We start from the raw sequence: 26002 nt of genomic DNA, 5'->3' as shown, positions 1-26002 counted from the left end.
CTGTACTTTATGTGAGCGAGAGAGAGAGATAGAGAGAGAGAGAGAGAGGGCGGGGGAGATTTTGGGCAAACAATAACCAAAACAATAATCATCATCTGCAACCTACCACTATAGATGCAGGGTCGTTTATCAAACAGTTCCATGGCCAGATTTATTGTGCGAAAAAAGACTGCGGACAATCGGAATTTCACGGCCATTATACAGACTAAACAATCACAGATGTAAATGAACGGTTTAAAATGTAAGAATTCTTTACATTTAATAACACAGCAAGTAAATCGCAAAGTATTTTTAATTACGCAGTTTAACCTTAATAAACCTAACTTTACTCTTAGCAATCTTTATCACTTATGCAATTTACACTTTACATGGAATCATTTGAACATAGCAATATTAATTACATGTTAAAACAGTACATCTCATCAAGAGTATTATTATTCAATTTACGAACTACTTCTTCTGATGTACAATCATACATCCGATGTGGTTTTTGATGGAAAATGGCCAGGGAGTTCCGATAAGACTTCGGATGTGAAATCATTAATGTTCGTGGGACATTAATGATCGATGTTTTCGTGGGTTGGGTGATCACGAATTCAAAAAAATAGACCCTGTATTCACTTTTTTTAACTGCCAGTATATACTTCACAGAGGTCGCAGTATACAGCGTAAATACCGAACCCACTGTATATCTTACTTCTATTGTTTTGTTAATATATTAAATCTGCCTTTAACAAATAATCAACAAAATCAATTCATTGTGTTTTTATGAACCAAATGACAGAAACAAATGCGGTGTGTGTAAGCTTATTTATACTCGCACTCGGGCCTTGCCTATTCGGCGAGTGCTCCGTTAAGATTGTTAGTCATTTTAGGTTTTTGGGGCATAGTGCACAGACAGAATGTAACGCTGGTTAGAGCTACCCTGGTTCTTTAACGTGCACCAGTGTACAGCACAGTCGCACGGAATCCCTAATTAACGTCCCTCCCGGAAGACGATTAGTATTTTTGAGTGATGCGACGGGGAATCGAACCTGCGACCCTTGGATTAATTGTTAAGTGTGTTACCACTAGACTTCGATCCGAAACAAGTGCTTAAACATGTGCTGTATATGAAAATCTCCAGGTTTACAAGATGTGCGTGTTGAGTGTCGGTACTCAATCTTTTTCCTTAATGAAATATTTAATCGATTACATTGATTGTTGACTCAAATATACGCATTTTATTGGTGTTTTTCACAGTTTGCAGAATTGTTAATTGGCATTCAATGGCTTCGACTGTCTACATCTTTGATCAGGGTGCATAATCTTTTATAACCTTCATTTCCAATTGATTCATATTGACATGGGTTTATTGGATGTACAGTGACTTAAGAGACCTTAAAAATATTAAAAGTTTATACACATTATTAAGTAATGGGTATATGCTCTAACTGGCATGTCGTACCACTAAAGCGAGTGTCATACACAGTTTGATGTAAAAGACGGAAATAACGTGTCCAGCGCGTGGAGATTCTGCAGACGATCTAGGACGATCGCAGGTGCGGAATTATTTTTTTTCAAAAATGAAAAACTACGAAAATAAGTACCCACGAAAATGTAAATTTTCGGAAAACCAAATCATGCCAACGAATATAATGATTTCGCAGTATTTACTTGTCAATGGCGACCTAGTTCTGGCATTCCTGGTCCTAGGTGAAACTGTTATTGAAAACAAAGAGTAATTTCACCGGATGGTGATTTTTACTCTAACACCGCCTTGTCCGCCATCTTAGAGACACTCGCCCAGTACAACGGATAAAGATAAGATATTGATTTTTAAAATTCAGATTAAGAAATTTCGACTGCGTTTATAACGCTAATAGTTATGGCAAAACGTGTTGCAAAACAACCTGAATCGTTATCTTATAAAGACATGCAATTGAGGAAAGAAAGCGATACGAAGAAAATTGATGATCATTGGTGGCTGTGACCCGTATGAGGCGAAATTGGCTGGGACTCAGAATGTTGACATTTTCCCGTCAGTAACATATTCAGATATCGTGAACTACCTGTTGTTCACTCCAAGTGCATACAGTGCGGCTGATTTAACACCAGCTTTTTGTTTGTGGATGGGTCAGAGACACTGCAGGAATCGTACAGGGGGATCATCTGGTGGTGACAGCTAAGGTAGGATTGTGTTTAAGATATTGATAACCATAATATAATTCCTCGTTGTATTAGTTTTAATTCAAGCATTCTGCTTATGTCCATAACCAGCTCTGATAAGCTGTGGTTGCAGTAGCTATTTTTGTTTATTCATTTATTTTAATCATGTTTCTGTAGACTGATTATGGACACACATTTATTATGTATAAAAATGAGTTTTACATGCTCAACGTCAGAAGCTTTCGACTACCTACAAATGGAACAATATACGACCAATGTTATTCAATGCCAATGTGACACTGGTGTTAACGTCAAATATTTTTTATCGCTTCAGGTTCTGCATTCGCAGAGGATGCGGGAGAAACCCTTACGGCCATGGATTATCGGCAAGAGGGATGGCAAGAAAGTTGCAGCCCATTTCAACTGTATCATAAGCCTCGGTGAATCATGCAGCTATATAGTAGCTTTTCTGTTCTACATTGAAGCTGCAGTTGAAATCAGAGACTCAAATACAGTAACGGAAGAGAAAGCTTACTGTTTATTGCCATCAGCTTGTAAATCAATTGAATACAAGGAAGTCAGGGAGCTTGATGTCAGCAAAAACAGCAAAGAAGCATATGGACAGCAGGATAGAAGCTGCAAGTTCTGCTACTCCTGTCACACCAGGTGCCGTGTCTACAAGAAAACGAACAGTCACTGGAGCTTCAAATGAGGATTTCCTGTTGTTTTGTGGCAAACTCAACAAATTAACATCTGAACCAGCACTACTCTCGATTGTAGAGCCGTATGCTAATAAGTATGTGCCCAAACCAGATCTTAGAATGATAACGACAAAGTTGAGGGATGAAAAATGAGATGACTTACTGACAAATATGCCAATATCAGTGTGCTCTGTTTCAAACAGCAAGCTGACAATGTGGAAGAAGAAATGAGAGGTCAGGCACGCTCAAAATTGTGGCAAATGTTTCGAGCAGGAAGGGTAACCGCAGCAAAGGCATAAGCAGTCAACTCAACAAATAAAGCTTCACCAGCGCAGAATTTGATTAAAGAAATCTGCTACCCAAGCGAAAAATATGTTCAGACGAATGCAACGAAATGGGGCTGTGACCATGAGAAAGATGCACTTCAAAAGTTCATGGAGGAGATTTGGCCATTGCATGAAAACAGCCGGCTACAGAACAGTGGATTCGTTATCAGCCAGGATGTTCCATTTATTGTTGCCTCACCTGATGGAATATTCATTTGTGATTGCTGCGGACCGGCATGTGTTGAGGTGCCCATTCAATGCTCGCTATGAAGATATAAATGAGAACACTGTTGATTTCTTACAGAGAAAAGACGTCGAGCTTAAACTCAAACCTGAACACCAGTATAATTATCAAGTTCAAACACAACTTGGTGTTTCAGAACATGAAGTCGGTTGGTTACTTTGTTGTGTGGACAGCAAACGACCTGCATGTTGAAGCAAACATGTTCGACAATGAATTATGGGACAAGATTTGTGCCAGTGCAAAAGACATTATGTATGCGGCAGTTCTTTAAGAACTTGTTTTACACTAGGTTGCCAACAGCAAATTCACTTCCTGTCGGAATACTTCATTCTGTCGAAAATACCACTGCTGGTCAAAACATTCAGCCTTTGAAAAAGTGTTCAAACAAACAAGACAGCACGGAAGAAGTATATTGTTATTGTTGCCAAGTGGAACATTGAAAAATGATCTGATGTGACAATGAAGCCTGTGAGATCGAGTGGTTTCACTATAGATGTGTTAGCATTGAAAATGCCCCAAAGGGTAAATGGTATTGTCCCGATTGTAGAAAGTTACCATGTTTCAAGCAAAAGCGGTTAAAATAGAACAGACCATAGGATTAGAAGTGACTGTACTTTTGAATGGTATTAAACACTACATGTACACATTTGTATCTTCTTAATTGTCACTTTAACTTACATAATAAGAACTTGTGTTGTATTCATGTACATGTATGTTTACTTTATTATCTAGACTGGGTAAACAATGATAACTAAGCCATTTGTTTATGTTGTTCTTGCTAAATCAAATGTATTGAAATGAGATGCTTATGCCGGTGAATAGTAATGATACCAAGTTCTCATATAAGTGGTGGGAGTATTGAAACATATTTCGAATAGAAAAAAACTACAACCTTCCAAGTTCTGGTGACCCTACTTTGTAATAGCGGGTTTTAATCAAACACGCATACTCATTACTTGTTAATTTAAAATTTTAAAACCTGCTACCCCATTGACAAAAAGGAAGAGTAAATTACTATCAAATGAAAACTTCCGCTAAACTATTAAGGTGATAGTTCGGCCATCTCAGACAAACTCGGGATATAGTACTACGTGAAAAAGCCGAGTGTGTCTGATGGTCTATCAGCGCTTGGATATTTTGTTTTCAAAAAAGAACCAATACGATATTTATCGAGCAAATGTTCTGCCATTTTAGCAGGAATAACTTTAACAGTATCATCGCAACTTCTCGACAATTTCCGGTTTTGGGAAATTTAATTCTATTTAATAAAAAAAACATATGAAGTTCCCGAGAATTTGCGTATAATTGCGTTTTTAGCCGAATACGTGTGTTTGTTGAGACGGATTTCTGCTACTGTTTGGCCCAGCCGCTTAGATTGTTGCGCTTATTTATTGTAGTTTTGAATTGTCTTTGCACTGAAAGCAGCCTGTGCGTATTGTTATGAGTCGCATATATATCGAGTGTATTTAATATTTATGCTTGAACCGGTTGTTTACATTTTCGTAAAATGCGAAGATTCCCATCGTCGCCATATTATAACTCTTGATGATTTTGCTTTGCTAGTATGTAAAAATATTGTCTTTGAATCATGATCATTTGTATTATCTCCAATTACGTGCCATACAGCCAAAATTTTAGCTCTTAATAAAACAGCCTTGTGTCTGTGTTAATGGGTAGGCAGTGTGATGAGGTTGTGATGGTATACAAGCGACACGGCATAGGTTTTATTATGCCTTGTTTTGGATGCAATCTACAAAGTCAATGTATAACGTAAACATCATAATATGGTATATAAAATGTATTATGATGAGTTGACAAATTGTTTTAGAACGTATGGTACTTATTATCAAACGCTGTAAATCTCCGGATGCATTGCACCCAATAAATGTAAACTAACCTAAAGTGACCATTGGTTATAAATGATTAATGTAACACGATTGTCACTTTGCGCAAACCCATTTTAGAAGCGAAAACATCTGATGTCGAAGCTGGAATATCAGTAGGCGTAGGTGGAATTGTATATAAACTAAGTGTTAAAAAAAGAGGGAGAATGATGGAAAGCAGTTGATAGAAAATTAAATTTTGAGAAGTATTTAATTAAATGTTTTAATCTTGTTAAATTGGTATTGTTAATTTAATTGGCAAACTTGTATTGTTCGATGACTGACCTTTAACATACTGACCTAAAAACCAATATGGTCATCATCGGATCGTCACTCATCTAGGCGTAAGTTATCTCAAGGTAATAATTGGCATATTTTGGTTTACTTACGGACAAAACTATGTACGTGACGCAATATACCACCATGGCTTTGAAGAGGGATGGGGCATGAAAAGAAGCTTTATAAAGAAGGGCATAACAGAAGAATGCAAATGATAATGAAGGCAAATGCAGATGCAGAAATACTAAAACAACAGCGATAAAATAGCCTTATGCAAGGTTCCAAGATGGACATAAGAGAGTAAGTGATGAGCAACAATGCTGCTGACCACAGTCGAGTACGTCAAATAACACCGTGCAAACAATGAACTGATTGTACAAGACCGTCGCATAAGGATACGTGAAACGAATCAAAATGTGGCCGGGTTAAGTTCAGTGATGTTTCCATGGAGATTGTCTACGCCATCCTAAAAGACCTGTTTGTTACTGCATAAATACTATATCTTCTGATTAACATATCAACACCGTTTCTTTTCGTTCGTTTATGTTCACAGAAGTACGAACGCTTTTGCATATACTTTTTTAATATCGTAGATCAACAGTCAGCCGCAAAGAACTAGACAAAGAAAATCCTCGACAATCATTTATATTGATTCATTTTTTAACTGGGGTGTTTCTTTTCATAGTGAAAAACACTAAATTTTATTCTAACATCATCGCTTATATGTATATTGGTATCCGAAAATTGGTCCGGGAAAAAGAAGCAGAAAAAAGCGATGAAACGAGGATGTAAAAATCAATCCACGCATTTTTGCCATTGAAAGACACACAAAAAAATAGTTGAGACTTAAAATAAAATTTCGTGTCTTTTTCTTGAATTTGTACGTGTGAATCATATGTTTTTCTGCAAGCAGCCAAAGTAGCCCCTTCAAGAGATAGAGAACGTGGCAACTAACCCTAATTTCGGCTCTCCGAGAAGCTGCTTTCGTTGTCCTCTACAGGGACAGCCCTGTTGGGTCTGAAGCCAATGGTCACATATACCACTTATCTATAAATGCATTTTTAGCTTTTAGCAGTAACTTAATAACTGGTTAGCTAGATAAGATTCGTGAAACCAGTTACCTATACATGTATTCCAGATTCAGGCGCTTACAGGTTATCTAGTTATGGTTTGCGAATTCTACTTAGTAAGTAACATACTAACTGATTATCTAGATAAGATTCGTGTTACCGCTTACTATGTGAAATTTGCAAACCATAACTAGTTAACCAGTTACTGCTAGAAGCCAACTTTTTAACTCACATACTCTACTAAATTTTCATCTTGTCGTCTTCCTCGTGCATTTAGCTCCGCCCAAACTTTTTAACTCACCCGCATACGCTACTATTTTTTTATCTTGTCGTCTTCCTCGTGCATTTAGCTCCGCCCGAAAAGCATCTTCTATAGCTTCCGATGATTATACTCTTCTAAAGCTCTCTTTCACATTGGCATAATTTTTCTGGATCCCTGAAGGTAGCTCCCGCCAGATTGCAAATGCCGAGTTTCCCAAGAGTTGGAAAATACAACAAGAAATCTTCATGTCTCGGAGCGTACACCAGCGCCCAGGTCTAAAATCGATTTACCCATGTCTCGAAGTCATCTCCCTGACGTCCTTCAAATAAAGGCGATGGATTGTTAAGCAGAATTCTGAGTCTCGTTGCTTCTTGTTCATCATGCCCCCTCCCCCCCCCCCCCCATTTTGGCTTTAACGTCTTCTCTTCATGTTGCCATATTGACAGTTTACACTATCACACACCAGATTACAAGTCACAGTTAGCGACAATGCCACCAACCGTTTCCTCACTGTTGCTTATGTTTAACATGCACTGTTTAAAGTTGTAAGTACATGTATTGTATAGTCAGCGGCAACACCACCCACTATAAACTATATCTCACTAACAACGTTTTTTGCCTTTTCCAGTGCCTGTCACATTTGTCTGTGCCACTACTGCTATCACTATCCGAGGCGTCCGCCAAGGTACTACTTCAAAAGCACTTTACAATTTTGGCAAACCACTTCATTTATATATCTGAACAGGCATGTAAACCATCGTATAACCTACTAAAATGGTAACTCAGATGTTTTACCCTCCTTCTGTGCCTCCCCTGGCGTTTTGTATGCGACTAAACAATATCGCTATGCAGAAATGCTGTTTTTACAGAGTCCTTTGCATTTTCAGAAATTATCAATCTATTAATTTCGCATATTTTAATGTTCAATTCGTTCTGGAACTGCTGAAGTTCAGACGGGATATATTTTGATGCCTTCAGCACATTACCTTGTGTACAGTTACGTTGATACTTCTCGAAGCTCATAGGGGGTATTGTACCTATTGAGTTTTGTGAATTGCAATACAAATCTTTAACATCTTGTTTTATAGCAATTTCTGCATAACATCATCAATCGAAACGACTCTCAACTTCATCTCGTTACCACCTGCATGGCGATCACGCTCCAAAAACTCATTTATGCCAGCACAGACAATTATCGACAACTTACTATCAGGTTCAACCGTTGTACATTTTTCTGGTTATGTGCATGTAGTAATCTTTCTTTTAAATCATCTAATTTTGCACCTCTTTTAATCACATAAGCAATAGTAAACCCGCTTGGTTGTTTATAACAATCGAAACTGTTTAGCCTCGAATCACCAACCAGTATTTATTGCATCATTCGGAACTCCTCGGCCATTTTATCGAAAACAACGAAAAAAATGGCCGAGGAGTTGCGAATGATATTGCATTCGTACAAGGAAGAATGTTAGTGGACTCTAACCTTGTTCAAAATCCAAGGTCTACCAACCTTTCATGGATTTCTTTATTCAAGCCTGCAACAGCGCCGAAATACCTTTCCCTTAATATTTAAGGTAACGGCTAAAATAATCTCGTCGCTTCCTTCAATGTAACAACTCCAATAACACCAGTAACACAAGATAATATCCTTATTTTAACTTTATTCCGTGAACAAGCACAATAGCAGACTCCACTTTCCGACACACTAAACAGTTTCTCTGTCAAACCAGGTTACCGGTAACCGTTTTATCGGACGTTACACTTGTATACCTACATTTTACCTGTTTTCATCAGTTTTGTTTTAGGTTGACTCTGAGTCTCACTAATAGTAAAACTTCACCTGCAATTATATAAAATATTCACCCTATTTACCTGTGTTGAAAATTGATGTTAAGAATACAACTCTTGTTCAATCAGGAAACAAGATACATTGTTTTACTATCTAATTTTAGGGTAATGGTAGAAGCTCTTAAGACCGGTATTTGAAAGCATTTATAACTAAAAAAGCAATAGTAGAGTGTTGCCTTAAAAGGTAAATTTAATTTAATCACAATGGTCTTTAAACGAAATTTGCATACGCATTGCTTTAAACAGAAAGCCGACGTTCTTGTCATTTTCATCAAGATCACTGTCTTCTGACATTTTATTCTTGATTTATGCGATTAAATCGAAAATATTATCAAAAACTTGTTCTGTATCTATTAAACGCTTAAAATTTAAAAACACACGCCCAATGTATCAGCGGTTACACACAACTAGACTGTTACTTTAAAATCTGGTATTGAAGAAGAGGCCCTTGTCTATGCTTTAAATAATTCAGAGAAATGTTGATATTTAAAAACGCATTTTTCAGTACTGTAAGAAATGTGGTTTGATATAAATTCAATCGAATTATCCAGCCTTTTGATATATATTTTTAGGGTTATAGTCAGGTTTTAAAAGGTCAGTGTATCAGTGTATGGCAGAACAGGTTTGGAAGAAAACGTCAGTGTATGGCAGAATAGGGACATTTTGACTGGCTGTGTTATAAACTGAAGTTATAAATTTGTCAAATTTAAACAAAACAAGGGAAATGATTATTGTCAACATTCAATTCTATAAGTGTAGAATTGTGGTACCAAAACAAAAAATAGCTGGATGCTGCAATCTTCTATAATTACTTCATAGCTTAAACCCGATCCTAAAAATAACCATACTTGTTCTAAACAATGACAGGTTGTCAAAAAATAGCCAAAGCTTAAGACCTTAAGTTCTTTGTTATCATATAGCCAACTTTAGACAGATATTCTTGTATGTATCTTGGTAGAATAATGAACACAAATAAAGCCAAACATTCCATATATAGCAGTTTTCATATTTTCTCGGGTGTGTGTGTGCTTTAACAGAAAGATGAAAACTTTATGGTCAGCCTAAGATGCAAGGCATCTTGGATTTAATCTTCACTAGAAGATCGGGGAAACAAGAATAAAACTCTTTAAGAGCTTGAATATATTTTTAGCGCAATACTGCAATGAAAGCTTACAAATGAGCAGTCTCACAAGTAATGAAGAATCTTGCAAAAACAAAACTAACTACAAAAATATCATTCAACACGTTTCCAATAATAATGTAAGGCACGAAATGGACGCTATCCCTACATAATTAAGGTCCAAAATAAAGAAAAATTTAAACAGTGACTAAAACTCTTTGCTGCATAACATTTTCCTCATAAATGCTTGTCAGGTTTCAGTTGAACAAGGGACATAACTTTACAATCATTATATCCAGAGTTAAGGGTTTGATATACCGGTTCAAGACATATCTTGCAACATATGTACCAAGTTTCATTTGGATATCTTAAAACAATATTTAGTTATGGCCATGTTTAAAGTTTTTGTTCAGAAAGTTTACAAAATAACAATGCTGCTAGCGCAAAACAACCTCTATGACCAATTGACAATACCTTAAAATGTACGAAATACATTTCGTAAAGGACAGGGTTCACAATATATTCACTCATTTTCATTGACTGTTGTATTGTTCATGGGAGCCTATCAAAATATCCCATGAACAAAACCTCCCCATGTCATGTTAGATTAGGTAGACACAAAACCCCCACATCATTTTGGTAAGGTGGACAAAACATCCCATCTTGGACATTAGATCCCATAAATGTTTGTCAGTATAGACACACATGTATCACAACAAAAGTGGCAGATTTGAGTCTCAAAATTATCTGGGAGGTTTTGTCTACCCTGTCAAAATGATGTGGGTTGTTTTTCCACCTAGTCAAAATTGACATGGGAGGTTTTGTCCATGGGATAATTTGTCCTATATTTTTTTTTCCATTATAATTGAATACTCTACTAGTATGTCAAATCAAAATTGTTTCACTACCTTGTAATACATATGTCCGGTTTTAATTTGTTAGGCAATGTATACAATAATAACATACACATTGTATAATTAGTGCATACAATAAGGCAAAAATGATGTGATAAATATTCCTCTCAACTACCATCTTTCAACACAATTGCACTTTGTATTTACATGGGAAGTGTACTATTATGTAATGAACATTTGAAAATCATTAACAAATATGAAACTGATACCATAAAAACAAGGCTGTTGCAATTTAATACATGTTTACAATATTACATATAATATTACAGGTATTACAGATATGCTAATGAAGCCATCACTAGGATGGTTAACTTATATCAAGATCATAAATACTGCTTAGAAAGCCTTATATACAACAATCAAGTACAAATGTATCATAATATTGACATACATGAAACTGGCTTTAGTAGAGAAATATCCACATCATGCCATCAAAATATTTACCTTGCTGTGCAAATGTAAAATGCAATCGGTATCACAAGATATATTTTGATGATGATATGACTTCTGACTAGAAATTTCATGACAATTAAGATGCGTACGAGACAGACAGTGAAAACTAAGCACAGCATTCGAATACATTCATGTCTGTTGTTGTTTCTGATGGAAAGGGGCATAACTCTGTAATTATTAAGGGTATATTGATTGGCATTGCTACACATGTCAATATTGTTCATGGCAATAGGGTAGAGTTATGGCCCTTAGAAAACATCTTCATACTGTCTTATGGCAACAGGGTAGAGTTATGGACCTTACAAAAATATTCATATTGTCTTACGGCAACAGCGTATAGTTATGGCCCTTATTACACATGTCCATATTGTCCATGGCAACAGGGTAGAATTATGGCCCTTGCAAAAAATCTTCATATTGTCCATGGCAACAGGGTAGAGTTATGGCCCTTGCAAAACATGTTCAGATTGTCACTGGCAACAAGGTACAGTAATGACCCGTGTTACGCATGTCCGTATTGTCCATGGCAATAGGGTTGAGTTATTGCCCTTGCAAAACATGTTCAGATTGTCCCTGGCAACAAAGGTACAGTAATGACCTGTGTTACGCATGTCCATATTGTCCATGGCAACAGGGTTGAGTTATGGCCCTTGCAAAACATGTTCAGATTGTCCCTGGCAACAAGGTACAGTAATGGCCCGTGTTACGCATGTTCATATTGTCCATGGGAACAGGGTAGAGTTATGGCCCTTGCAAAACATGTTCAGATTGTCCCTGGCAACAAGGTACAGTAATGACCCGTGTTACGCATGTCCATATTGTCCATGGCAACAAGGTGCAGTAATAGGCATTACCACACATGTCCATTTTGTCCATGGCAACATGTGTTCTAAGTTGCAGATGTATACATTGATTTGGTTTTAAGTAATGGTCACAGTTAACAAAATATCAATGCCGTAAACAAGATCAAGGCTATCACAATACCTCAAACAATAGACAAGCTAAAAAGCATAATACTGAAATGAAAAGTAATGACTTGCTGTAAATTAAAAGTATTTCAATAAAACTAAACAATTGTGAGAAATAAAAACTGAATGTGAAAAGAAGATGAGAAAAATAATTCAAATAATTTTAGATAAGCCAAAACTGAGCAACACAATACTTGGAAGACGATTACTCACATGAAAAAGATTACACATTGCGACAATACTGCATGTATGCAAGAAATTCAGAAGCTGCCAAAATAACTGAACAAACTTACTAGTATCAGACATTTATCGTTAAAAAAAATGATACTTGATCATTTCTCATTACATTTCCGATGTAACAAGAACCAAGAGTCCAATGAAGGGAACTTCAACGCTTGTCTGTTCGTGTTATTTCAGTCAAACAAGGGACAATACTCCATTATTATTGAAAGATGCACTCAACGGTAATTACCCTTTTCCATAAATGCATTATTTAGAAAGTAGTTAAAGGTTTATCAGTCAAAATTGATGTTTGTTATACATGCGTAGACATTGCTTTTGAATAAGACTGTCACTTTAAGCCATAGGTATGCGATTGCTACAAAGGTGCCTATTGTATCTGGTAACATGTGTACCAAGTTTCATTTAAATATCTTCAAACGTTTTAAGTGGCATGGCCAAGGTTAAAGTCCTTGCGCTACAATGCCAGCGAGGACAACACCATGCAAGTCCATGACAATTACTCATCTTTTTCAAAGGTATTCAAAACTCAACAATAATTTTATGAAATGAAACTACCCTTTGTTCAAAATAAATAAACTAACATTAAATAGCCACACAAATTACCCGCATTGAAAATCATATCACTCGACACTGTCATGACCTAGATAAAAATGTATAAAGTAATGAAAACAATTAGGCAATGATAATACCAGGACATTGTGTGGTCTGTTGTGAAAAAGAAAGCTTTGGTTTTATGAAGAACTTGCATTTACAATATTAAGCACATCACAGGTTTTTAAATAAACTACAACTGTAAGCATGTGTACATTGGAATGAAATACTTTGTGGAAATATTGCGTTGGAAGGAGAAGTGAGAACAAGTCTATTTTACACCATCCTGAGGAAGAAGAAGTGAGAAGTCCATTTTACACTGTAACATGTTATGTAAGGACAGATCAACTAGCATCTAATACTTTCCTAGGAAAATGTTTTTATCCAACACTGATATTGATATGATATCAACACACGACGGGCCAAAAGGCTTTAAATATTTTGTTTCACAGTAATTGATCTACGCTCCTTGATAATGTTGCCCCATAGCTCATATCTTTGAAAGCCGGGACATTTGCTATGTTCTCAACCCTTTTCCCCCACAATATTTGACCTACGCTCCTTGATAATGTGGGCCAAAAGCTCATATCTTTGAAAGCAGGGACATTTGCTTCGTTCTCAACCCTTTTTCCACCACAATATTTTTATGTTATGATTATGTTATAATATGTTTGATATAACTTAATGAAACAATAGGAATATGCGTAATGCCCAGGTTACTTTTCATAAACATTCTAGATTTTGAAAAGGACATGTAGGAATGGTAAGTTTTTGTAGTAACATTGGAATGTCAACTTTTAATACTGAACAGCTCTGACGGGAATGCAATCAGCAACCAAAGCTAATTGAAATCATAAACTAAAGGACAATTGTTACATTCGATACAATTAATAAAAAAACCCATTTCCATACACACATTAACATATTATCAGATTCAAAGCTGGGACTTCATAGTTTCTCTGGTACCATACATACTGACAATTTTGGCCATAAATTGGCATAAATCAATTATTTTGGTATAAACACAAAATACTGGTCACATGTTTTAAAGTTGGGATTCGTTAAAAACAATAGGTTTTCAAGATTTCCTTTACAAACAGTTGAAATGATTTCATAATGGAACTGGTTAACATTGTAAAAGTGTTAACTAGTAAGATTATTGTGTATACCGGTATGTAATATTATTAGTTTAAGTCTATTATCAACAGCTAAGGTCCAATATAAACAGTTTTAAGTCCATTATTACCAAAGTGAGTCAAATATAAACAGCTTAAGTTCGATATTAACAGCTTACAGTCTAACATTAAAGGGACTGTACACCAGATTGGCACAAAAAAAGTTTTTTTTCTGTAACGAATCTCAGGTCAATTATTTAATAGAATGGGTTACGCTTTGATATCTTAATTGTAAAAAAGTACCAAAATGGAAACAAAATTTGTGTCGGAGTCCGGGTTCGAACCCGTGTCGCCCAAAATTGCAATCCAGAGTTGTATCCACTGTGATACGAAGGCTTCAACTGCTAAACTTAAATAAATTGTAAACTATGTGGTACTTCAGTAAGTAAGTTTCAATGCATTGTACACATTAATACCAAGTTTATGTCAGGTTTCAACAAAAAATCTTGCAAATTGATCATCTGGTGCACAGATGCTTTAAACCTCAATGTAATAAACTTCAAAATTTCAAAATTTCTCAAAGATTAAGATTTAATGCAAGTTTATACACCAGCCAATTGTAACCATGGCCACCCATGTCCGGGAAATAGCGGGGACTTTCAGTCCAGCCAAACTTTGGTAAAAACCCCGCCTGGCAGGGGCAAACTGATGAAAAAATCCCCGCCAAATGCCCCAGCACAATTTCTAGTCCGAAATGTTTTGGGTTTTTTTATTCTATATTGAAATACACTTGACGATTTTTATTTTTTTGGTGGGGGACCATACGCTAGTGATAATAATCATTTAGGAATCTAGGTTCTTAATCACATTTATAATAGTTGATTAATATGTAAACTAAATTACTCAGAAGTTGTAAGGTTTATGGGGATGATGATGATGATGATGATGATGATGATGATGATGATGATGATGATGATGATGATGATGACGACAACGACGGCGGACAAAACATGTTCAATTTCGCTGAATTAATAACTGATATTCAATTTATTTGAATTGTCAAAATTAATGATATTCAATTTTGTTTAACTGAGAAATGATATTCAGCCCAATTTAATTGACAAATGCTTATTTAACAAAATGTTTTTAACTTAATTAAATTGACAAATATTTTCAATTTCATTGAATAAACAAATAGCATGCAAATTCATTTATTGACATTGATTGACTGTTAGATGGCATGTTTCCAAAATGCATTTGATGCTTTTCCACTTGCAGTAATACATGTACAAGGAGACGATAACATTGCAAAGAACTTTTCATGAGTTTATTTTACTGGACCTTTTTTCCCCTAAAACTGGCTAAAGTCAAATAATTTGCTCTATTTTTTATTGCCCTCTGGCATAATGTGGAATGAAAAAAACGTCATTATGCATCAATCTTTTTGGGAATATTAGAAAATGCGAAAGATTTCTACACAAAACTATTGTCTGTCAAAAATATTTCCCATAATCATGATGGAAAGTGTTCCCGGAAGAAATGAAATTTTGTCTGCAGCTGCTCGGATTTCCATAGAGATTTGCTTAAATTAGTTTGTGACATTTATTTAGTTAATGATGATCTCACTCTTATGTACCCTTAACAGGCTTAAGTAGCTTTTTCAATTAGCCAAAAACAACCTTAAATAAAATTTTAAGTTTATGTTCATTTGTAACAGCTCACACCAGATATTACCAGTTTATGTTCATTTGTAACAGCTCACACCAGATATTACCAGTTTAAGTTCATTTGTAACAGCTCACACCAGATATTACCAGTTTAAGTTCATTTGTAACAGCTCACACCAGATATTACCAGTTTAAGTTCATTTGTAACAGCTCACACCAGATATAACCAGTTTGACTTCATTTGTAACAGCTCACACCAGATATAACCAGTTTAAGTTTATTTGTAACAGCTCAAACCAGATATTACCAGTTTAAGTTTATTTGTAGCAGCTCACACCAGATATTACCAGTTTAAGTTCATTTGTAACAGCTCACACCAGATATTACCAGTTTAAGTTCATTTGTAACAGCTCACACCAGATATTACAAGTTTAAGTTCATTTGTAACAGCTCACACCAGATATTACAAGTTTAAGTTCATTTGTAACAGCTCACACCAGATATTACAAGTTTAAGTTCATTTGTAACAGCCCACACCAGATATTACCAGTTTAAGTTCATTTGTAACAGCTCACACCAGATATTACCAGTTTAAGTTTAAGTTCAATATTAACCAATCACATCAGTTCACAATATTAACACTTTCAGATCAATATTAACATTTTAAGACCGATATATACAGTTTCAGTTAGACATAAACAGTTCAAGTGAAATACTAACAGTTTTAGTCTTATATTAACAGTTCCAGTTCAACAGTAACAGTTCATATTCCAATATTAAATGTTTGGATCTGATATCAACAGTTTCAGTCCAAAATCAATAATCAGTAAAAAGTAAAATAAGTTAACAGGTGAGGTAATAAGTATGTATGGATTAGGTATAATCCCATTCTTAATGTCATTCTATACATGAAGTGAAATCATTGGCCAGTGTCTGGCTCTATCCAGGCCACAATTTTCCCCTCCCACCCCGGTATAATGGTTTCCTCATTGGAAATCTGAAATGTAAGAATTATATGATATCAATAGCTGTGTTTCTAGAATATTTGTCAATATTTGAAAAAATGTGTTTCATTGCTGAAGGAATTAAAAAAAACAAAGTGCTATTATAAGACATTTTCTAATATTCTGCATTAATGTTTTTGTGTTGTGGATGTGTGTTGTGTTTGTGTCGTGGCTGTGTTGTGTTTGTGTCGTGGCTGTGTTGTGTTTGTGATATGGATGTGTTGTGTTTGTGATGTGGATTTGTTTGTGACGTGGATGTGTTGTGTTTGCGTTGTGTATGTGTTGTAGAAGTTTTATGGATGTGATGTGGATGTGTTGTGTATGTGTTGTGTATGTGTTGTGGATGTGTTGTGTTTGTGTTGTGGATGTGTTGTGGATGTGTTGTAGAAGTTTTATGGATGTGGATGTGTTGTGTTTGTGTTGTGGATGTGTTGTAGAAGTTTTATGGATGTGATGTGGATGTGTTGTGTATGTGTTGTGTATGTGTTGTGGATGTGTTGTGTATGTGCTGTGGATGTGTTTAGTATGTGTTGTGTATGTGTTTAGTATGTGTTGTGGATGTGTTGTGTGTGTTTGTCTCTTGTATGTGTTGTGGATGTGTTATGGGTGTGTTGTGGATGTCTTGTGTTTGTACTGTGTATGTGTTGTGTATTTGTTGTGTATGTGTTGTGGCTGTGTCATGGATGTATCGTGGATATGTCATGGCTGTGTTGTGGATGTGTTGTGGATGTGTCATGGATGTGTTGTGGATATGTTGTGGATGTGTCATGGGTGTGTTGTGGATGTGTTGTGGATGTGTGTTGTGGATGTGTGTCGTTTTTGTGTTTGTATTGAGGATGTGTTGTGGTTGTGTCATGGATGTGTCATGGATGTGTCATGGATGTGTTTTTTTTAATCCAAGGGGCATAACTCGATAATTTTAAAGCCATTCAAGACTAGCAAGATGTGCTTTACAAACACATTTTCACTATTGTCTCTGGCGTACTACCATGATTCATTATAAAAATTTGGATGGTTTTAACTATTTGCAATACCACGACGATCACATTACCTGAACGCCTTTTTTTAAAAACAAAAACTAGTTAAAAACTAGTTAAATAAGAATCCAATAAAGGACATTCAGTGATGAAGATATAAAACGTTCATGAAATTTTCATCACTCTCAGCATTCCCTCACCTCTTCTTTCACAGTGCAGAACTCGGGGTCAAGCGCTTTGAAATGGTATCTGTACTGGCACGGCCGATCAAACGCGACTTTAAAATCGTGTTTTTTCTTGTATAAGTTTATTTATAACTGTAATTTATATATATATATATATATATATATATATATATATATATATAACCCTATAGATATTTCTTTTTAACATCAGACTATGACAGAACAAATATAGATGAGCTAACTAGGCCTTGTATGATCACAAAATGCAGAATAAACAAGAGCTGTCACAGAGACGGTGCACTCGACTTTTCTTCCACATGCATGGATCACTGTAAAATAAGATTAAGTGCAAAACCTCAACCATGGCTGAGAGTGTAAGATTCATCCTGACCGGAGCGTAGGTTGGTTCGCAGAAACAAGGTTTACCGAGTTTCCGCAAAAAAGCCTGCGCGAGGGTTGGGATGAACCTGTCTTACACGAGCTATGGTAGATGCTTTTTCTCCCACCTCAGTTAAACAAAATTCAGTGAAAATGCAGTTTTTGCTGGAACTCTTTTGTGCGTAGTGAAAATAAATGCGTATGGATATGTAATAATTCGTGGTTGTCATGGATATGCACGCATTGACTCAGATTATAATAGTAGTCAAATCGGTCTTTAAATAGTTCTGAGGAGAGTGAAGCATTATTTCTTGAAAGGTGCGTGAACACTTTTTTATGGTGACATTTGAAGCGAGAAATAATTTTATGAGTACTCTCTTAAAAGTATGAGTTGAGTTCATTTGTTTCGAGTAATTGACAAACCAGGATGGAAATTGAAAAAAAAAGTCATTTATTCACATTAAATGACGTATATCGTTACAAACGAACAATAAACATGGCCGAAACAAAGTTGGAGGTAAATAAAACGCCAAATATTGCCACAAGACAAGGTTTATATGATGCTACATACATCAGCCTTCAACAAGGGAGGTATTACAATGTGATGACCATTTAAAAGGAGTACCATACGGGTACTTGTTTAATCTTTGCCCGTGGTTAAAATTTTGGATCTACTTATTTGAGTTGGGAGAAAGAGTTATCCAACTTGATTATCTAAGCATGTTTAATTGACGAGTATTGTATAAAGTCTCAATGCAAGACATCAAAAAGTTGCTGTAAATATTTGCAAATGTGTAACTAGAATTTCTGAGGCGAATAATAAAGGCCCATGATTTGCATTATATTAAAAAAACATTATCTAACGCCATTAATTAAATAGGTTGGATAGTTGGAAATAGATATTTTAAGTTTCAATGCAATTCATGGTGTATTTGCTGGACTTGCAAATCCCGAACCAGGGTGTAACGCAGCCACGGCCGCCAACACTGACGTAGCCGCAGCCAGGTTGTGTAGAATAGCTTTCTTATTCTTTGAATAGACAAGCTAATAAAAATGAAACTGGAATAAGCCTGTACTTTTATATGACAAATTTAAGGTTCAGCAAAGGAACACATCATTTCAGAGTTAAAAGTTGAAGTATGACCTCTCGTGTTTGCCACAGATTTATTTCAAAAATTATATTTTTTAAGGATTAGTCCAGTACAACACATAAACCACAGGGGGACGGCAAATATTTTCTAAGTATATGGGTGGGTGACTTTTTTGCTAATTTTAACCCCAAAAGGTGAATTTGCTTCTGTTGGAGGAGGGGGAGATAATTTAAAAGCACCTTCCTCTCGGGAGCTATATGTTTAAATGGGATACCCCTAATGATTTCATGACAATAGAGATGCTACTATGAGATATGAATAACAAAAGCTAGGGCCAGTTATTATGTATGTTGATCAATACTGTCATATAATTGTAATAACTTAAGTGAATAGAAGTTAAGCCAGAATTCAGATATTTTTAAAACAAAATAGAGGAAATGAAATCAATCAAGTTCATACCATCTGTGGTGGTTCTACAGGGGGAGGGGAGCGGTTAGGTTTCTATACAAACCCAGTGACACACGGGTGGGGCACTCACTTGTTTGTCTACTACCTGGGATGGCAGTGATCGGGAGCGGCGTATATCACCCATGCCGTCAAAATTCAGCTTCCGAGACACATGCTGGTCATACCCGCCCTACAAAAAGTTTTTTATTAGATATTAATGCATGCTTGAATTTAGATACGACATTCATGAAACATAACTTTTGCCGAAAATTACTGCATACTTTAATAAAAAAAAGATAATTTTCTATGTACAAAATTATACATATAAAAATCATTTTAAGATATTTAAGAAAATTCAAATATTTTTTTTTTACTAAGCAAACTTTAAAAGACTGAGAACACATTCTCACCAAATGTCCGGAGCTACTGCTGCTTGAGTTATGTAAGGAGGGCAGTCTCTCAAGGAGCGTAGATATGCCCTGTTCGATCGTGTCCAGAGTGTCCTGGTGAGTGTCGGCGGGGAAAAAACATTGACGCAGGCTGCCGAGGGACTCGTGTAACACTCCTAGCTCGTCCGCTCCAGTCTGGGGGTAGATAGCAATGATGCAAGGTTTCAAATAGGAATAAAAAGTTTCCATCTAATATACATTCAGAAATAATTATTAAGGATTATTCATATGATAAAGCAAGCGGCTTTAAATAAATCATCAAATTAGAAAAAAAGAATATAAATATGCGATTTCCTTGTTCATTGTTCAGAACAGGCATAAACAGACCCATTCACTATAACAAGTGACAATTACCCCAATTTGTTTTCCATAACTCTGATTAAATTATAGCTATGTAAAGGTTCAGCACCATCCGATAGTGATAATCTGTTTACAATATTGATTTCTTCAATTTCCAATAAATAATCACCCCCAATGCTAAAGGATAATTTGTATAAATATATACTATGAATGTTTTATTGACAATGTTAATAATAATATATATCATGTCTGCCTGTTTTGAATACACCTGAATACACCATCACCATTAGCTGGTGAAGCACAAGCCGTCTCACTTGATCTGGACTTGGGCAAGTAATGGAAACAGGTTTTGTTATGCTCTCAGTCATAAGTTATAGTCATTGGTGGTAATGACATAAAAATATCTGCAAGTAAGAATGTGAAGTGCCATAACAAGAGAAATAATTACGGTCAGCTTTTCATAGATTGATAATATATGCAGAATTCAATAGGAGTTGGGTTGATACTACTGGCTAGCACAATTACGATACTTATTGGCAGGATAGGGTGCATTCATTTGACGTCGGGTAATATTTTTATTAAAATATGCTCAAGGAGGCCCTTGCTAAAACATGTTTAAGTATATACAAATCCAAATTATTTATACTGTGGAGTAATATTCAGCCAATATGTAAAGGCTTCCTTATTTTATTCATTGTTTCATGAAATACAAACGGAAATTTATAAATTCAACAGGTTATGGATTCAGGCCGCAGAAAGAGTGGCTACAGGTCTGATATCGTTTTTGTAGGCAACATAATGTTTATCATCAGTGTTTTTACCCAGGCTGGTGGCCATGCCAACTATTTGTTCATGAATTGTGCATCTGTCAAATAAGGTGGTGTTGGTTTGCCAGCAATGTTTCCCAGATTTGCATGGACAGCGTGAATTGTTACTCACCCAGTTAAAATAAAACATGTGTCATGCTAGGTTATGCCATTTGTATTGGTTTGCTGGCATGTTTTGTGTTTGTTTTGTCTATATGAACGTTAAATCAAATAGTGATTGCACTTCACTTTTTAACACACATCACTGTTTGACCGGGTCCTACGTCAAAACGTTACGCAGACTTTAAGCCACAAATTGAACTGTTATGAACAATATTAACAATTAGTTTGTGTCTAAACAAAGGAAATGTGTCAAAATTATGGAAATCCAGCCTTGCAGGAATTACCTTCAATATTCCATAATGACAATATCATTTTAGCAGACTTAAACCTGTTTCATTGTATTGGAAGTGACAGGATTCAGTTGAGCTTAAATTTACCCATTCAAAAAACATTCACTTGAATACATGTTAGATATTTCAATTTGCTTTTGAATCAATTTTGCATTGATCTATCTGCCACGATATTAACACTGCACCTTACTTCATTATAAGGACTTGGTGAAACACGATTCTAATGCCTTCTATTTCTGTATTAAGTTATAACCGCCCTGCACAAAACCCACACATTTTGTATTTGTTTCATGAGGGGTTTAAACTTCCTGGTTGAGAATTGAATAAGCAAAGACTTATGGGATAGAAACTATTCAGATCTCCATTGGCGATGAGATCACAACATGCTGATAAATGTTAACAAATCTTAAAAGGATTTAAACGTTCCAAAGAAAAGTGGATACACCATCTACATTAATCACAATGGCTTCAAAACATGGGACATCATGGAAAGATTCTGTGTCAAATGCAGGTGATGAGATTCACGACTTTTCCTGTTCTGTGTGCAAAGATGACAATCTCAACATAGAGGCCGAGTATTTCTGTGGGGACTGCTCTAAATATTACTGTGACACGTGCCTGACCTTCCATGCCAAACTACTTAAGCATCATGTTGTATTGGGCCGTAAGGATGTGGACATGTGGGTGGGGCAAGGTGATGCCCTGGTAGCGTGCGCCCTTCACCCTCCGAAGGTCATAGAACTGCTGTGTGAGGATCATGATGAGCTCTGTTGTCACCTCTGTGTGTCACTGAACCACAGGTGAGGGATAAGAGTACCCTTTATAATAACAAGTTCATATTATTTTATTGTATGCATAAAGAAATACAAATACTAGGGATGGCAACGAGTACCCGAGTACTCGAGTACTCGATCGATCATCCGAGTACCCGAGTACTAGTTCACTACTCGAGTGCTCGAAATAAATATTTAAAATTCGCCAAAAACATGACGATGTAACAGTCCTCGTGCGTTACCAACAAGACACTGTACGGTCCCTCTTAGCCCCTTTGTGTACACAACTGACCCCTAAAATTAAATGACAGTTGTTGTGAGGGTGTACAAACTTTCAACAAAGGGCCCTAAATTGCAATTCACACTGAAATCAATTAACGATGTTTTGATAGCGGTCTATCTCCTTCACAATTATATTGTTTACCAATTAGTTTTCAACAAGCAATGCACATTAACGAGGGAACTATGCACAGCAGTCATTAATGGGCGTTTATTGCAATGATCATCCCAATTCATTGGTGGATATTTTTAATTTGAAATTATGAATATCAATAATGTTAACAACAGTATGAAAAATTGTCTGTTAGAAATAATATTTTGTAGATTAAACAACTGAACATATATTGCAGTAGATTGTAGTGTTAATTATGCAGCTCGCAAAGTCTACATCGCAGATTACAATAATTAATCTTTTTTTTCTGTTAATGTAAATTACAAAGTGACGGACTTATTGATAGATGAAAATGGCCAATATATAAAAACATGAATTTGTCTGTCCAGAAAATCAATTAAAGTTTTCTGAGTAATCGAGTACCCGAGTACTCAATCGGAAGATTGTTTGAGTATTCGAGTACCAATTTCACTACTCGTTGCCATCCCTAAGAAATACACATAGAAAAATAACATGACCAGTATCAAATATGCCTGTATATGCAAATCCATTTTTAGGGTCAACATGTAATGAAACATAATAAACAAGAACTAGTGAATTCATTCACTCTATTTAATACCTTAAACAGGATGTGCAGAAGCATCAGCTTGATATCTGATCTGGCCAAGGGCATACATAAGATGGCCAATTTCAAGCAGCTTCCAGCCAATGTTACCAAGGTAACAGACAGATTGAACCAGGTAAATGAGGCCAGAAAGAAAAATCAGAACTCCCTCAATACATCAGGCAAGTCCATACTGACACAGATCAAGAATCTGAGGTCATCACTGAACGAGATGCTTGATGAGCTGGAGAAAATGACAGTGGAACAGATTGACAGTGTCCTGGCTGACCTTGATGGGTCATTACAGAAGGACATTGACCACTGTGACCTGCTACATGACCAACTTAAGGCCTTACTGGACACAGTCCAAGCCCAGGGCAAGGAGTCCAGCTCCTACATTGGCTTTAAGAAATGCAAGGACACGATGGAAGAGGCCAACAGACTTCTCCATGAGATAGAAAACAAACAAGAGGCAACCATCACTTTCCAGCCTGACACACGCGCTCAACAATTGCTGTCTGACTTGAAGGCACTAGGAAACATCCAGGTGTATTCTGATCCACAGTTTCAACAATCAAGTGGAAAAATCCATCAGTCCTCTATTAAATCCAAGGTTTTCAAGTTGAAGGAAAAGAAAACATATGCAGTGAATATAAAGAAAGACAAATTGACTTGTTATATTACTGGTATGACAGAACTTCCAGGTGGAGAGATTGTTTTGGCGGACTTTTACAATCTCAGAGTAAAGGTATTAGACAGTAAATACAAGCTGACATCCTACTGTGATATCCCTGAGTCTCCAGAAGACATCTGCCACATCTCAGACCATCAAGTGGCTGTAGCTGTTGACAATGTGACTGACAGGCATGAGATCAACTTTCTCACTGTGTCTGCTGACACCATCAAGATGACCAGGAAGCTCTCAGTTGACCATTTATGTATCTCCATCAAGCACCATGAGGGCAAGCTGTATGTGGGCTCCCTTACCGCCCTGTATCTATACACAACAGATGGAAGCCTGGTCAACAAAATATACGAGGACACATCTGGGAAATGTACAGTGAAAGCATTTGCCTTGAGCACAGATGGCAGCAAGTTATACGTTCCAGCTTCCAGCAAAAACAAGATTGTCACCTTTGACATATCAGGCAACATTCTGGCTACACTGAATGACCCTGACTTTCACTGGCCTTGCAGAGTACATGTGAGTGTGGCTGGACATGTGTTTGTGTGCTCACATAAATCCCATACAGTGGTGCAGATTGACCATGAAGGCAGGAAGAAGCTGGCCACACTGGTCAGGGAGGGAGATGGCATCAACAAACCAAGGGCAGTTTTGCACAGCACCCACACTGGTAGGCTCATCGTAGGGGGAGAACAAAATGACATTCTGGTGATGGAACTACAGGAATAATTAGTGGTTAATCAAGGATATAGAGTGAATAAAGATGAACATTAACAAGTTGTGAAAAGTGTTTTTGATTGGCATCTGTAATTTTGTATCATTAATATGTTTGTATAATCTTTGACAAAGACCCTAATACATGTACAAAACAGTTATGTTAAATACTAAGTTTCTTGAAATAGTATTTTTGTGCACAACTCTATTGAATAAACATAACCATGTTTGCTTTGTAATAAATGCATTAAAGGTCAATTACATTTGTTTCAACCACAAGATATTGAAATACTTTCATGTATATACTCCTTTAGTGTGTAAAATCATAGCAATTCTATTTATAGAAATGTTATTTACTTGCCATCATGAAATATATTGTTTCATACACTTTTCAACAGGCCTGATAACTTGTGATTTGACATTTCAAATATAAAGCACTGCAAATTGTACATTTTCTTAAGCAACATTCATGGTAATTATTTCTATAAATCATCAAATTACCTAATCATCAAGACTGATTTTATCAATTTTCATAAAGTTGTTAAATTATAAACAAATGTATCAAATGACAACACAAGAACAATTCTTTGTGACATAAACTATAAACTGTTGTAAATTAAAAGATACTTTCCAGAGTAATGTTAAGATTTATTCTTTTTTCCCATTTTTAATTGTTCACTTGCCAAGGTTGTTGCTGCTGCGTATGCAAAATGCTTAGACTCAAGTTAATCATGCTTGAGTCCATGTTCTGGGTAGAAACCAAGATTGATGCCCATTTTGGGAGGCCATGAGAAAGTCCCCCTGGTGGGTATTTAATCCCTTAACATCTTGGATGAGAGGCGACCAGACCACTCTTACCCTTAAATAAGGCCAATTTCTGACTGAACAAAGATTAATAAAGAACTAGTAAACCCACTGAGAGCCATATGGCATTATAAGGACCACTTATTTAG

General features: G+C 36.1%; 1 protein-coding gene across 1 annotated transcript; it reads left to right on the top strand.

Annotated features, from left to right (window-relative positions):
- The first annotated feature begins 22206 nt into the window (after positions 1-22206).
- LOC128234911 (uncharacterized) lies at positions 22207-25665 on the top strand. Its single transcript, XM_052949531.1, has 2 exons — positions 22207-22682; positions 23675-25665. The coding sequence occupies exons 1-2, from the start codon at positions 22345-22347 to the stop codon at positions 25062-25064; spliced, it is 1728 nt and encodes a 575-aa protein (XP_052805491.1). The 5' UTR covers positions 22207-22344; the 3' UTR covers positions 25065-25665.
- Positions 25666-26002: the final 337 nt, after the last annotated feature.

The sequence above is a fragment of the Mya arenaria genome, chromosome 5 (genome assembly GCF_026914265.1).
Source record: "Mya arenaria isolate MELC-2E11 chromosome 5, ASM2691426v1".
Lineage (NCBI taxonomy): Eukaryota > Metazoa > Mollusca > Bivalvia > Myida > Myidae > Mya > Mya arenaria.
The sequence above is the reverse complement of the archived record's forward strand: the minus strand, read 5'-3'. Positions and strand labels throughout refer to the sequence as shown.